We start from the raw sequence: 15,988 nt of genomic DNA, 5'->3' as shown, positions 1-15,988 counted from the left end.
CTTCTGCGTTTAAATATTTCATTTATCCATTTAGTGCTGGAGGGGGACGCGTTCAGGGGGTTGCACCGATTTGACTGGGTGGATCCACTGTCTGGTTAATACTAAAGTTCCTCACTTCTCTCTCTGTCCCCCAGAAGGAGGATGGTAGACTGCAGGAAAGGGGTAACTTGAGCCTGCAGTCTACTAGGTTCACGTTGAAATGAGCTTGGGGTTGGAACTACTAGTGTTAATGTCCATTCATTTCTATCCCTCGTCTATTCTTTTGCTTCGTTAGCTTCCACACTGACATCTCTTACGAACACGTTCACTAACATTATCTATTCACCTTCTGCATGGCCCTTCACGCCTTCTCTAACCCTCGAGATTTCACTCATATGTACCCTTTTCATTTCGATCCTCACATCTATTCTTTCATTACGAGCAAAATAAACTCCTCTATAAACACTTTCACTAACATGATCCATCCACCTTCTGCCTGGCCTTTCACGCCTTCTCTAACCCTCGAGATTTCACTCATATATACCTTTATTCATTACTATCCTCACATATACAGTATTCTTTCATTACGAGCAATATAAACTCCTCTATAAACTGCAAGAAGAAGACAAGCAAGACATCTGTTACTGACGGAATTCAAAGTTCTCTCTCTTTTTTTCTTCCTATTTCTTTTTTAACCCTTTCACTGCACAGTCTCTCAAAATATACTGAAATCGTCAGAGGATGGCAAGATTATAAGTGAACTAACATCCACCTGGACTGTGTGAGTGTGTGTGTGTGTGTGTGTGTGTGTGGAAGTGAACTAACATCCACCAGGAGTGTGTGTGTGTGTGTGTGTGTGTGTGTGTGTGTGTGTGTGTGTGTGTGTGTGTGTGTGTGTGTGTGTGTGTATGAGTGTGTGTGTGTGTGTGTGTGTGTGTAGATTATAAGTGAACTAACATCCACCAGGAGTGTGTGTGTGTGTGTGTGTGTGTGTGTGTGTGTGTGTGTGTGTGTGTGTGTGTGTGTGTGTTTTAAAGACAGCATTTTATAGAATGTGAATGTGTGGGAATAAGACAATGAAGTGGATGCTGTTGTTATTTTTGTTGCTGTTGTTGTTGCTTTCTCAGGCTTTTGTGAACATGAGCTCAGTGAACTGCCTGTGTGCGAGAATGTGTGTGAGAGCACATATGTGGGAGTGTGCGAATGAAAAAGTATGTGAAAAAGTGTGCAAAAGAGTAAGAGAAGATATAATGAGAGTGAGGGAGGATATGTGAGAGTGAAAGAGGATATAATGTGAGTGAGAAAAGATATGTGAGAGAGTGAGAGAGCATATGTGAGAGAGTTTGTGAGTCGGTGTTATCAGGTCTCTTTATCCGGGTGTAAGTCAGGCGGGCGGTATAATCCAGCACCGAGATAAGCAAATTCAGCACGGTGTTAGGTGCAGGCAGGGTGAGGGGCTGGTGGGGGAGGGAGGGTAAGGGAAAAGGAGGAGGAGAAGTAATGTAGAAATGGTGGAGGAGGGTAGGGGAGGTGAGGGGGATGAGTGGTGAGGGAGGGCAGGGAAAGTCAGGGGAAGGAGTGGGTGGTGTGGGATGGTGGGAGAGGTGAGGGAGGGTAAGAACAACAAGTGAAGGGAGGAAAGAGTAAGGGACAGGCTAGAGAATGGATGGAGGGAAGGGATGGGGAGGGCCATGTGGGGAAAGGTGAAAGGGTCATGGTGAGGGACAGACAGCGGGACAGGAAGAAATAGGTGTAAATAAAACATTTCTAATTAGTTTCGTTCCCTACCAATATCTCCTTTAATATTAGCGCTAACAAAATTATACATTATGAAAACCTTCGTCATATAAACTGTAACACTGAGGTAGGTCCTTCAAAAGTTACAATGTCTGCGCAAAATTAATGAAAAAAAAAAAAATGGTTGAAGATTCAGTACAGTATGCGATCATCATTACCATCTTCTTGTGTATTTTCCATGCCTCTTTCACCTTTTTAGTAAGTAAGTTGATTTTTATATTCCCATGTAAGAGAGAGAGAGAGAGAGAGAGAGAGAGAGAGAGAGAGTGTCCTTACCACATCTTTAACTTGGATATTTTCTTCATCAACCACATGTACGTGCGCTTTATCGGGCCTAAAATATTTGACATGCCCAGAGAGAGAGAGAGAGAGAGAGAGAGAGAGGGGGGGGGGGAAATTTTCTTGTATATTCTAACTCCCCGCATTTTCTCTCGCAGCGCTCCTGTACGTGCGCTCCATCGGGCCCAACATTGTGGACATGCGCAGTGAGGCTACGGGACTCTACCTCTGTATGGACTTGAGGGGCAGGCTCTACGCTAGTGTGAGTACCTAGCTTCATCATCATCATCATCATCATCATCATTTTCTTCTTCTTCATCACCGTCCTCCTCCTCATCATCATCATTATATTCTTTTTTCTCTTCTTCATCGTCGTCGTCGTTTCATTCTTTATTGATTTTTATTTTATTTTATTTTTTTGCCACCTTTAGACGATTCTGTTCAGCTTAGAAGATGTGCTTTGAAGTGGAGAAGCTTGATGTACCCTTCATGAATCGCTACAGACCATTACGTCGAACTTATTATTATTATTATTATTATTATTATTTAGTAGAGGAGTTTGATGCACCCATCATTACTCCCTTCAGACGATTATACTTGTTGCTTGAAGAGACTTATTGAACTGGAAGAATTGTCCATATAGCCTTTGGCCCTTTCAGTATGAGAGGTCATGCCAAAATTGAGTTAAATCGTCTGGCAGTAGCAAAAATGAAAAATAAATAAATAAATAATGGTGCGGAGAATGTTGGCCCACTTCATCACCTCGCCATAGAAAACGGTATCTCGCGGTGGCACTGATGATGACAGAGAACGGAAGAGGGGCGCCAGGAAGCACAACTAACCAGATCATAATATTACGTGTATAGTTATCCCCTCTTTTCTTGGCCTTCAGGGACAATGTTTCCCAGAACATTGGGGGTTGTACTGAATGGTAAATAAAGAACCTAAATATATGAGCTCTCGTTTACCGGGCTTCTTGCCAGCACTTTGCCTCTAATGGGATACTCTGACCCTCTTTTTCCAGTTTTCTTGGGCTTGCATATCGTGGTATCCGGACATTTTTTTTACATACAGATAATTATAAATGTTACATATTCAAACTGATTAGCTGTTTCGGTAATTACTCTATATTATTTCATCTTGTTTTGTCTTCGTCTTCTATTTATTGTAATTACTGTTTTTATAATGAACAGGTAACGTTGCTTGATTTTTCAGTAATAAATTTTTCGCCAAATATCTACCAGTGTATCTCAGTGTGCTTTATTCCACTCATTCTTACTTGGCCCTTAGCTATAACGTTCCCCTTAGTTTTAGGGCTATTACTGAATGATAGGTAAAGATTCTAATTAAAAATGATTATGTTTTCTTGCTATATTCTACTCATTCTTGCTTGGGCTTCAGCGACTTTGTTGAAGCTCTTAGTGAATGGTAAAAATACAAAATCTAAGCAATAAGTAAGTCCAAATTAACAGTGTATTACTCCTATCCCGGGATTCACAAACTAAGGATCAATAATGTTTTAACTAGTAACTCTTTCGGGGGGAAGGACAAGAGAGATGGGAAGATTTTGTATTCTCCGATTCTCGTCCTTATTGCAGAACGAAATCATAGTTAGAAGGGGAATCGACCGTAAGTTTGTCAGCGAATCAATATCCTGGCTATTACTGTGTTTCTAGGATTCTTTTCTTCCCATTCCCGCAAAAAGAAGTTGTATTCAGGATGGGGAGTTGATCATAGGCTTGTTTGTGATGCTAAGCCCTTGTGTTTCGCTTAAAAATACAATCGTGTCATCTCTCACTGTGTTCTAGTGTTGGCTTAGAGAGAGAGAGAGAGAGAGAGAGAGAGAGAGAGAGAGAGAGAGAGAGAGAGAGAGAGAGAGAGAGAGAGAGAGAGAGAGAGAGAGAGAGAGAGAGAGAGAGAGAGAGAACAAGTCAGTGTAAGTCGTCAGCGGGAAAACCTCTACAATCAGATAAGACATAAATCACAACTAGTGTCAGTTTATAATGCTCGGTGATAGCGCAGGTTTTGTGATAAGCTCTTCCTTCCATTCCACAAAAAACAAACAAACATCCTTTTGAAGTTGCACAGCTTAAAAAACACACATAAGTTGCAAAGTTTGATTATATTGCAGAGGTGGGGGGCGAGGTGGTTGGGTGGTGGGTCGGCACACCTGGACTTTGGCACCAGCAGGGTCTGGTTGTCAGGCAGGTCACGAGCCACTCTGGGTGGCCGCTTCCCTGCCAAGATGGCTCACACGGCCCCACACACCTGTTTTCCACCCCTGCTGTGGCCCCGATGCCCCCACACCCTCCACCTCACCCCACACGCCTGCACTCTCATGGCCCAACACACCTGTTCTCACTTTTGCTGTGCTCCTCTGCTTCCACACTTCCTACATACCTACATTCACACGGACGCACACACCTGAATTCCACCTCTGCTGTGACCCACGCTCCCACACCCCTACCTCACCCCACACACCTGTACACTTCTCCATTTTAGCCCAATATTCTCGTAAGCTTAGAAGAGTCTGTAGCACCTCTTCCTTCGGGACTAATTTTGAATATTACAGTGCATATCAGGATTATCATCTACGCTGTACAAATGTACGCAGTATATCTTTTAACAACGATATACTTTCCATAAATAGCGTCCTGCAAGAGAATATTAACGCAAAGTACCATAAGCAGAAGTAAAACTGTAAAGAACAGTCGATAGGGAGCCTCCTTAACCACCGGGAATACGACCCGAAAACTTGTTGACAAATGGTGAATGTTGCGAGATGCGAGACCTTGGTTGGTTGCCTCCTGATGGCCGCCAACCTGTTACGTTCTGGCGGGCGTGGGGCGGCGTGCAGTGACCCAAGTGCCTGTCGGGGGTGCCAGTGGTCAGTGCTGGTGATAAAGTTGGCAGGGTGCATCGCTATAGCCGATTGAAAGGACCAGAGTGGATGTGGTGGTGGTGTCGTGGGTGGCCATTTTGCTGCAACGCTGAGGTCTAGCTTGGCGGCCGGGTGGTCACCTAACTCCCTCTCTCTCCTCTCACCCTCACATTACCATCACCACTACACTGCTGTCCCTCACACCAGCACCACTACCACACTGCTGCCCTCATACCATCATACTGCTGCCCCTCACACTACCACCAGACTGCTACTTCTCTCACACCACCACACTGCTGCCCCTCACACCAACCCCATACAGCTGCCCCTTACACCACCACACTGCCACCAGACAGGAAAATAACGCGAATCCTCGGCCGGCGAACCTCTACATACATGCTGAGTGTTAGTGTTTACTCATCTCTCTCGGCCGTTCTGTTCAGCTTTGCCAAGTTATATTTTTGGGTGAGGTATCATTACGAAGATAAACTGAACTGTGTGTGGTTGGCCGGAATAAAATGATAACACTGTATCATATGTGTACTGAATGTGTGGTAGGTGATATGTGTGGTATGTGGCATGTGTTGTAGGCCGTATGTACGATGGGAGATATGCGTGGTTGGGTGGCTTGGGTGGTGAGTGGTATGTGTGGTGTATGTGGTGTGTATGCTGGGCTGTATGCGAGAGATGTGTGGTAGGTGAGGTATGCACACCGGGTGGCATATGTGGTATGTGTATGATGGGTGGTATGTGGGGTGGATGGTTTGTGAGGCATGTGTAGTAGGTAATATGTATGGAGCAGGATGTGTGATGTGTGTAGTGAAAGGTGTGGTGACAAGAGTATTGTGATTAGTGAGTGCCAACCTTTTCATTTCGAGGAAGAGAGAGAGAGAGAGAGAGAGAGAGAGAGAGAGAGAGAGAGAGAGAGAGAGAGAGAGAGAGAGAGAGAGAGAGAGAGAGAGAGAGAGAGAGAGAGAGAGAGAGAGCACTTTGTAACTGGGAAAACAAAGGGGCACAGGGCTAAAATATATGTATGAATGACCGAGAAATAACAAGTATAATAAATCGTAAAAAAAAAAAAAAAAGCTGCGAAACATAAATGCAGCCTAAAATGCGAACCCAGAACACGACCAAAACAACTGTGAAAAAGACCCACTTTAAGGGGAAAATGGGAGGACAGTAGTGTTAGTAACGGAGAGGTGGGGAAAAGCAACACAGTGAGGCACCAGACTAAACACAAGGGGAGTGAGATAAACAGACAAGCCCCTCTCCCTTCCATCACTCTATGCGCCCCATGTCTCATAAATTGCCTTTCCTCGCACCTCCCCCCTCTCCCTCCCGCCCACTTTCTCCTCCACCTTGCTCTATACATTGTCCTCCCCTCCCTTCCCTGTCTCATACACTCTCCCTGTCTTACACTTATCATCTTGTTTCTCATACACTGCTTCCCTCCCGTCTCACACTAATTTACTGCCCCCCCCCTCTCTCTCTCTCTTCCTCTCTCTCTCTCTCTCTCTCTCTCTCACACACACACACACACACACACACACACACACACACACACACACACACACACACACACACACACGCAGACTCCATTATTTCAAGTTATAAAAATTCCAGATACTATTATGCAAGTACAGTGTCGACATCCTTTTCTTTTTTTTTTTCAATCAATATAGCGGTACATTTTTTTTCTGAGGTGTAATCCCTTCCTTTAGTGCATTAATACAGGGAATTCTGCTTTGAAACACATCCTTATTTCTTTCCTAAATGATTTTGCCGCACCAGGAGTTATCTTTTTACCATCATAATTAAGGCCTACCAGTGTAGCAAGATCGCTGAAACCAGTAATTAAGTAAAATATGCCTTCGACTTGAATATCATGCCTGCCTCACTTGAATTATGAAACTAACACATGGATTTCTCTTTTTTCAGTGTAATCGCACCTCGGAATGTGAGTTTGTGCGTACCTATGAGGAATCTAACTACGACACGCTGCAGAGTCGTCGCTACCGTGGTCGCTACCTGGCCATTGCACCAAAAGGCCGTATCAAGCGTGCCCGCTGGGTGACAGGGCACCTAGGCAAGGAACACTTCTTCCTGTTCTCCTGGACACCCCTGCAGGAGGCAAGGCGCATCATTCAAAACTACCAATCAAGACTGGTTGGCCGACCCCCTCAGTATTGTAAAGATTATAATGAATACAATACCACAGGTTCCAGTAGGCATGATGGCAACAATGCTGCCATTACTGTAGTGCCAACAACCACCTCCACCACCACCACCACAACTACAACCACCACCACCACCACCACCACTACCACAACAAGCACAACCACTACAACCACCCCACCCACCACCACCACTACCCCAACTACCACTACTCACACACCAGCCTCCAGACGCTGTCGCATTGTGAAAGGTCGAAAAAGATGTCAGAAATGTAGGATGGTAAAGGGCCGGCGAAAGTGTAAGAAAAGGCAAAAGAGATGTAAGAATAAAAAGTGCCGTGACAGAAGAAAACGAAGAGAAAGAGAGAGACGCAGAGGTAGAAAAGGAAGAAGACCAGACCAATCAAAAGAAAATGCAAGCAGTGGGGGCACCAAAAGAAGGAGAAATCGAGGACAATCTGAAGGAAACGCAGGTGCTGGTGGAACCAAAAGGAGGCGAGAGCGAGGTCGAAATGCAGACGCCCGAAGCAAAGAGGCAAAGACTGAGCAAGAGACTGAGACGGGGACACGGAGACACAGGCACCGTTCAAGACCTGGCTCTCGGCGACGGCAACGCGAAGGCCAGAAGACAGCCAAAGAGGGATCCGAGGGTAGGCGAACCCGTCACCAGCACCGGCGTCTGGCATCAGCTCGCTCTCAACTCACCAGTACCCCAGCACCTCTAGATGTCCCCAGCTCCAGCCCCACCACACCATCACTAGCCCTCAGCCAGCCCCCACAGCAGCCCTTTCCCTCGGCGCCCTCGTCCGCCCGCTCCTACCACGTTCGCCACCGCCACGACGGGCGGCGGCGGCGGCGGCCACGGGGGCACAGCTCCTCTCTCACCTCAGATGTTTAGTGTACATACTGCTGCCATACCTTTCCTTCTGTACATAATAGTAAACAGTATATGTAAATACCTACAGTATAAATGTGTGAGGAAGGTCCACAAAAAGGGGACTTAATTTATTTTATTTTATTTATTTAAAAATTGTTTCCCCCCCGGAATCAAATGTTGACCACAATGTATGCGCTTGTCAATCTTAGTCAGTGTGCGAGGACTGGAGGAGCTGGTGCCGGCAGCCACAAAAATGGTGCTAACTTATCTACCGTGCCATACACACCTGGCATGTCAATGTGTGCTATACAGTATATATATATAAAAAAAACGTTGTGTCACGCAACATATCAGTGTCTTAGGTCAGTCACTTTATGATAATCACATGACTATACCATGTGGAGTGTATGAAGGTACGTGTGCCATATTAGGTAGTATAACAGTGACAGAGCAGGAAACATTTATGACAGAACTTTATGTATTAGGAAGAAATGTATTCTGTAGAAAATGGGAATAAGTGAACACAGACATGCGTTTCTTACTTTGTTGAAATTATAAAGTAAAGAAAGCAAAGTGTTGTGAAGAAGAAAATTCAAGTAAATGTTTTTTAGTGAATCTAGTGAGGAGGAGACCAGGGACTGCAGCAATACCATGCTTGGCGCAAGTAGACATTTCTCCCACCAGCTGCTTCATGTCGCATCTGAACAGAAGTATTCCTAGCCAGTAAAATTTAGCTGCTGTTGTCTGTACGCCGCCAGAAGCGCCCCCACAGCTGCAGCGAGGATCAAGCTTCAGCTGAGACTGAACACTCGTCTCCTCCCCCCTTTGCTCACAACACAGCCACAGGGCCGACTGAGCCACTGCTGTGTGTCTGGAGGCTAATTTGCTCACTCACGTCTGTATTCTTGTGAGGTTGGGAGGCATTCTGCCACCTCTTTCTTGTAGATATATTTGTCACATAACACCTTATGGGTACCTTGTATGCTATTTAGTATTTTAATAATCCACATTAACCGCAAAAACGGCATGAAAGGAAGTACTGACACACCCACCAATTGTAGAAATATCTTGCCTAAGAAGAGGTGTTTATAAGACTCCTAAACTGACGAGAATACAGTGTTTGATGTGTGTGTGTACTGCCTGGTCCGAGGCTGCCCTACCATCATACTGTCAAAAGCCAGAACAGAGATACACAGAGACACTTGTGATCAGCTTTCTGTTGCACGCATGATTTATTGTGCAAGAGGACCAAGGAGCTTCCTGCAAACGAAAATTTAAGTTACGAGAGTGAGGTGGTCATAAACTGGATGTTGAATACACTTTGAAATCGGGTGACGTCCTTCCCAGTTTAATCTTACTGCTGACAGACGATTTTATTAAACTTAGGAAAGGCTTGCCATACTGAGAGGATTTATTAATACTGTATCTAATCCCTCCAGTGTGAAAAGGCTTTCATAAGTTGAATAAAGTCGCCATGTAATGGCACGGATAAATTGAACACATCCCCGTGCTCAATAGGCTAACTTACGCAGCCTTGACACCAAGGGCAGAACACAACAGTGAGCAATACAACACACGTGGGGCAGTCAGGTGCAGTCCATTGCCACGTGTAATGGGCCGGCACCACACACCCACAACCCCGCCAATCTTGCCCCTGCCCTTACCTTCACCCCCTCCAATCCTGCCCCCACTCCCGCCCCCCCTGTGCCCTCCATTACTCCTTGCCATCGTTCCCTACAACGCCAATCTTGACCCCGCCCCAACCCCTCCTGCATCATCCCTTTCTACATGCCCCATCCCTCTTTCCCTTGTCCCCATCCCCGCCAATCTTACATCCGCCCTTGCCCACATCTCCATCCCTCTTGCTGCTGCCCCGCCTCCACCCTAGTCCCCATCCCCGTCCCTCTTGTCCCCGCCCCCGCCCGGGTACTGATGTTGCTCACGGGCACGGCTGGGCCATATGCCCCGTTGATGCCTGTATCCACCCTGGCCGACCCTCACCCAGTCTAGTCAGTCACATCTCCTGAGGGTCGCCGTCACTATCAGAACGTCACTGACTGTCCTGCTCCTTCCTCAGAACTATTATCAAATGCATTATTCTTCTCACTGAACAGTCTGAAATATAGGACGGTCCTTATATTGTGGCTCAGGCCTGGAGGTGTCTTGTGTGTTGCGAGGACGGCATAATGTTGGTTGGAGGAGAGCAGACGTTTTGGCTGCCTAATGACATAAATTAACAACCATGCAGTCAGATGACGTGGAAAAATACAGTACTTTTGTTGTGTAATTCCGGTCTGTTGGGTCGAGCAGACCCATCATCTACATGCAAGCATTCGCCCTTGCAGGGCCGTCCCGTGCAGTGAACCAATGTTCCCTTGCGGCAGAAAACGCCTCGCAACAGTAAGGCGTAGGGACTAGTGTGGAGCTTGGGTTCCTGGATGGACACCGCATTTGCGTCTCTCCACCTAGTTAACAGGAGCACTATAGTAAGCTGAGCATCACTCAGTTATTTCGTTATATGGTTAACATTCAACGTGATAAACGGTTTCCTGAGTTACAGGAAATCATTAGCCACATGAAGTGGAACGAAAAGTAATTAAAAAGTGACAGGAAGGATGAAAGACGAAAGGAGGAGAGGAAAGCAGACACGAAAAATAATGATAAAGGTGACGGGAGTTGTAAAATGTTATAAAACATAAAATGGATTAGAGTAGAAAACAATGAAAGGTAAACGTCGGTTATACTACTCAGCCGTTCCCACAACATACGAGAACTTACCAGGTAAGAGACAATGAGAACACAATATGTGGATCACCCTGTATGTTTTTCATCATATCTCATGAAATTAGACCCTGAAAAGCAATATATGAATACGTCTCTAAACACCTGCCACTTGCACATGACAGGGAAAGTCTATGACAGGCCTGGGAGAGGGGGAGCAGGGCAGGTTCCTAGCCTCTTGTTATATTTGTGTAGCTTAACGACCAATGAACAACTTGCCAACATGTCTAGTGTAGGACCTCATACCAGGAATGGAGCAGTGTCTCAGAGTATTCAAAGCTGTCATGTTAATAAAATGTGATTATGTCAGACAGTGTCTCCTACAGTGAATGTTGTATACCTGAGACAACCTAAAAATTATAGCTACTATATAATTCAGCAAAGCTCAAGTTCATACACAACTATCTGTACTACGTCTTGTTATTCCTGCTCATATCATGAACAAGTGTGTATCAGTCTTTGTCTTCAGCATTAAATGACAACTTGCCTTTTGCGAGTACAATAAAATAATGGGAGGAAAAATTCATCAGTTTATACGAGGAAGAACACGCAAAATACAGTGTTCCCATGTTAAAAATTGTCCAGCACACTGTATGAGAGGATTTATACTAGTGATCACAAAGCACAGTGGTAAGTGGGGATGTACATGTGATCCTGTTCAATAGCCATGTGTGGCAATTTCTGCCGTGTTGCTCTTCTACTTAATCAGAACTGTACAAAAATAGATCACATTTATCCCATCACTCATTCTACATACACAGACAGGCTGAGAGTGTAAATGCCACGTCTCTTCAGCACGGTGTTAACTATATTTGTAGTAGATTAAATATGGTATCACAAGACCATACGGTGAATACGGTGCTGAGAGATCTAAACTACCTGGCTATCACTACTCTATCTTATGCATGTACAGGGAAAAGAATTACACTGAATCACAAGCATGCTAAATACGTATGCTATCCAATATCAGAAAGAACAGCCTATGCCATCATTAAATCCAAAGCCCCTGTTGGAATATTAGGTAGGAAGATCTACAGTATGGTTCTCGGGTCAGAATACGTATTTTTGTCTTCTGTGTACCAGCTTAAATTCTTGTGAAGTGGATGAATAGGGACGTAATGGAACCACACATCTCTTTTTAAGTATATATTAATTTCTCTGTCTGTCTGTCTGTCTGTCTGTCTGTCTCTCTCTCTCTCAATCAATCAATCAATCAATCAGTCAATTACTTGATCAATCAATCACTGTTTATATCAACCACTACCTATATATCTATCTTTTCTCCTTCAGTCAATCAGCCAATCAATCAGTCAATCTGTCTTTCTCTTTGTCTATCTGTATATCTACCTACCTATCTATCTATTTATCTGTTCATTTATCAATCTATCTGTATAAATGCATTCACACTACAGTCCACCACACACAAACATGTTATTTTCAAGCCTGTCTCTGAAACCCATCACATCCCTATCTTGACCACACAGTCTTCTGAAAAAATTTATACTAACGCCAAAATCTGTACATCTGGCAACAGTTTTTCTGAAATAGTGACAGGTTCAGCATCAATATGGCCTTCATCGTATGGAAATTGCCTTGTTGTGTCTATGTTTTCCTTTGATCGTGGATAATACAAATGAAAATGAAACACTGCTCTACCTGCACACGAGTATACAGGAGTATACTTAAAACTTCAATTTTTAATGAATAAGTTGAGGCCGTGTTCCTTACTGCTAATGATGTTTTAGGATAACTGGGATATTACTTTATCGAGAGTATCTTATCAGGAATATAAGAGATGAAACCTAATAGACATTAGCTAATAACCACTGTGATTCACTGTCCTGCATATTCTAGGATGAATATCTGATTACATTCAAAATGGTGGTCAAAGAAATGACAGCAATAAAAATACGGTTCTCTGGCATCACAGCTGCGGTCAAAGAGAATATCCATAGACATTCCTTATTTTTCTAATCTGCATAGAATACCCACTGTTTTTGATTGAGTAATAAAATTAAGATTTTATTTACTTCGTTTCTAGTTTGTAAAAATTTGATTTTTTTCTCTAATAACAGGTGTTTTGTACAAACAGAAGTTCACTGTATTTGTATTCACACACACACACACACACACACACACACACACACACACACACACACACACACACACACACACACAGGTACAAGCACATATCCACAAATACGCATTACCACACCCGTGACCAGTGTACCGTTCTGATAAGTATCTGAGGCATTAACAGGAAATCAGTTGGCGTTCTGTACCTTCTTTATTTTTATGGTTTCAAACATGTAGATATGTCAAATATTATGGTAAGTAAAAGGTATTTTTATCATAAACCGTTACTGTCATTGACCTTTATTTAAAAAAAAAAAAAATCACTCTTCTTTGACTTGATATGGACATTGGGACTGAGAATCTGAACTGAAAATTTTGAACTGAGAATTTGAACTGATAATTTGAACTGAGAATTATGAACTGAGAATTTGAGGTATTTTTGATGATTTCACTTTCACCCGTCTCCTTCTTATAATAATTTGTCTTTAACCCCATCAGTATGAGGAGGTATTATTTTCTTATTTTTCTTGCTACCTACACATGATTTTGGTTAGGTTACGAAAATCTTTACGAAATGGAGAGGCAAACACGACTCACCATTAGCCTCTCACTGGTAGGTATAATTTCAAAGCCTCCCCCCCCCCAAAGAAAAAAAAAAAGAAAAAGATAAAAGTGATCAATAAAAAATAGAACAAATAAATAAATAAATAAAAATAAATAAATAAATAAATAAATAAATATCCAGTAGCAAATACGTCATCGGTCTAAAGGGTCAAGGGTTCACTTTGCCCTCTATTCTCATCTGGCAAGGAAGCTCCCTACCACCTCTTCCTGAGCGATTTATTTTGTTTATTACTCCTTACTATCCTCCTCTGTGTCCTTTAAATCATTCAAATACCACCATACTCAGCATAAATGACATACAACTTGATATTAACCGGCCGTGTCCTGAAACAAATCGCTAAGGAAGAGGTGCTAGGGAGCTATCTTTACTCACGATAATACGGACCTTCTTTGTAGGCCTGTTTGTTAAGGTAGAAGTGAAGATGAACTGAGAGCATTGGGAGTATAATGAACATGGAGGGATGACTAAAACAAAAGCTTAGAAAAAAAACTGGAAGACAAAGAGAAGCAGAAGAAATAGATTTAAAAAAAAAAAAAGGAAAGGAAATCTTACTTTCTTTAACACTAAGATGTATTTTCAAGTAGCATTCTTTCATGCTTAAGACTTTTCCAGTTATTTTGGAAGGATCTGTGGAGGCGAAAGGATTGAATGAGGCTGTGTCTATGGCTTCGAGTTTAGAAAGCCTTATGTATACTACGTAAAACAGTGCATAGATAGTAGTAACGTAATGCCAAAATATGATGCTAAGCTGAAGAAGTTGACATGCCTAATAAAAAAAATAAATCGCCAAGCTGAAGGAGTTGATGTTCCTGTTTGCTGATGATGCTGTGTTGGTGGAGTAGCAACTTCAGATGGTGCAGAGTGAATTTGCAACTTCAGAAGGTGGTAAGTGTATTTGCAACGTCCGAAGGTGATGAGTGAACTTGCAACTTCAGAAAACGGTGAGTAAATTTGCAGCTTCAGAAAATGGTGAGTGAATCTGACAATGAATGTAAGAGAAGGAAGCTGAAAGTTAACCCTGCTAAATGAATGGCTGTGATGCTTGAAGGGGAAAAGTTTGAAGTTTGTGATATCGATAACTTCAAAAGGGGGATAAAGAAATGAAGAAGTGAATGATTTAGACCCCTTCTATTCAATGTCGTTTTATCTATTTTGGTGACGTGCTATGTCTGGACGAGATTATTCAGCTTAGGAGAGGCTTTTAGGACTGGAGGGGTGAGATAAAGAAGAAATAGAAGGGAGTTAGATATAGCTTTCATTGACTCCAACATTACTATGGTGCTCTCGAAGGATAAAATTGTCTGAGGGTGGCAAAGAATAAGTTGCAAAATACATCACTGAATGGAAGGGATTCATACCTCAGAACGACTGTATTTGGAACAGCGCCTCCGAAGAGAGAGAGAGAGAGAGAGAGAGAGAGAGAGAGAGAGAGAGAGAGAGAGAGAGAGAAAGAGAGAATACTCGTAGCGAAATTCTGTAAGATTTCAAGGATTCAGCAAAATTCTGTGAGATCCATAGAAAACGGTCGGGAGGCACTAAAAGAAAATGGTAGTGTTAAGAGGGTAACATACCTAACGTTTACTTTGAAGACCCGGATTCTCGTCCTTTTGCAGCTTATTTCACATACAGTAGGTCAGTGGCAGAAAAAGGTAATGTTACGATTCTTCATCCGTTAAGTAGCACTTCTTCGTAACTAGTGAGTTTTCTGGTGTTAGTATATGGCCACAGCTCAACATTCAGGATGGGGAGATGGTAATTTTTGGCCAAGATAAAATGGAAAGAGTATAGTAACCCTACCTTCCCCCTACCTATAATCCACCCTCCCCTCCAGTCCACTATCCTCTGTCTACTTCAACTTGGCCTATAATCGCTGTCTCTCTGTTTTAGGTGTGGAACTGTAACAAGAAAATAAAGCAAAAGTATGATGCTAGTCACGAATAAGTGTTCTGGAAGTGATGCAGAACCGCAGTATCGTATAATTCTGCCGCTGGGGTATGTGAATTATCGGCACGAAAATCTCCGCCTGTAAGTTTTTCACGTTAACTTGGCCACGATTCTCGTCCTTTTTCAGTTTATTTCACGTAGTTCAGTCTCAGCATTCAATTTACGCGTTGCCTAGTTCCGTCAGATGAAATCAAACAGGATATAATTCAGTCACACGCTTGGTTCACTCGTTACTATTGCTCACATCCTTGTCTTGCCACTGATAACCCTGATAAGAGACCTTTGTTTGAGCTGATAAGAGGGAAAGCAAATTAGTGACCCACCCTGTTGTTACAGTCATCTGGAATTCGCCCCGCCCTTGACAAATACTGTATACTATAATTTCTTCAGAAAAAATGCTGACCCTGACCCTACCCACTCAATATGAAAAAAGGATCTGTCGTATGGGGGCTGGGGAATTCACTTTATCTTTTCGTGATGCTTGACATTGGCTGAGTTGGTTCTGTCAATCCTGTTATCTCATCTCTCTGACTAATGGGCTGATAACACTATCCCCCGCCCTGCCACCATACTCT

The 15,988-nt window shown here is 43.3% G+C and overlaps 1 protein-coding gene across 1 annotated transcript in view; it reads left to right on the top strand.

The window, feature by feature from the left end:
- Positions 1-8,008, top strand: part of LOC145394648 (uncharacterized) — a 182,053-nt gene extending 174,045 nt beyond the window's left edge. Inside the window, exons 2-4 of the mRNA XM_080268429.1 lie at positions 2,214-2,317; positions 6,875-7,268; positions 7,335-8,008. Coding sequence (XP_080124555.1) covers positions 2,214-2,317; positions 6,875-7,268; positions 7,335-8,008 — 1,172 coding nt within the window. The remainder of the gene's footprint in view (positions 1-2,213; positions 2,318-6,874; positions 7,269-7,334) is intronic.
- Positions 8,009-15,988: the final 7,980 nt, after the last annotated feature.

This window comes from Coenobita brevimanus, chromosome 28, assembly GCF_032717465.1.
Source record: "Coenobita brevimanus isolate Jiangsu-jjx chromosome 28, ASM3271746v2, whole genome shotgun sequence".
In the NCBI taxonomy this organism is placed as follows: Eukaryota; Metazoa; Arthropoda; class Malacostraca; order Decapoda; family Coenobitidae; genus Coenobita; species Coenobita brevimanus.
This window is presented reverse-complemented; position numbering and strand designations above follow the sequence as displayed.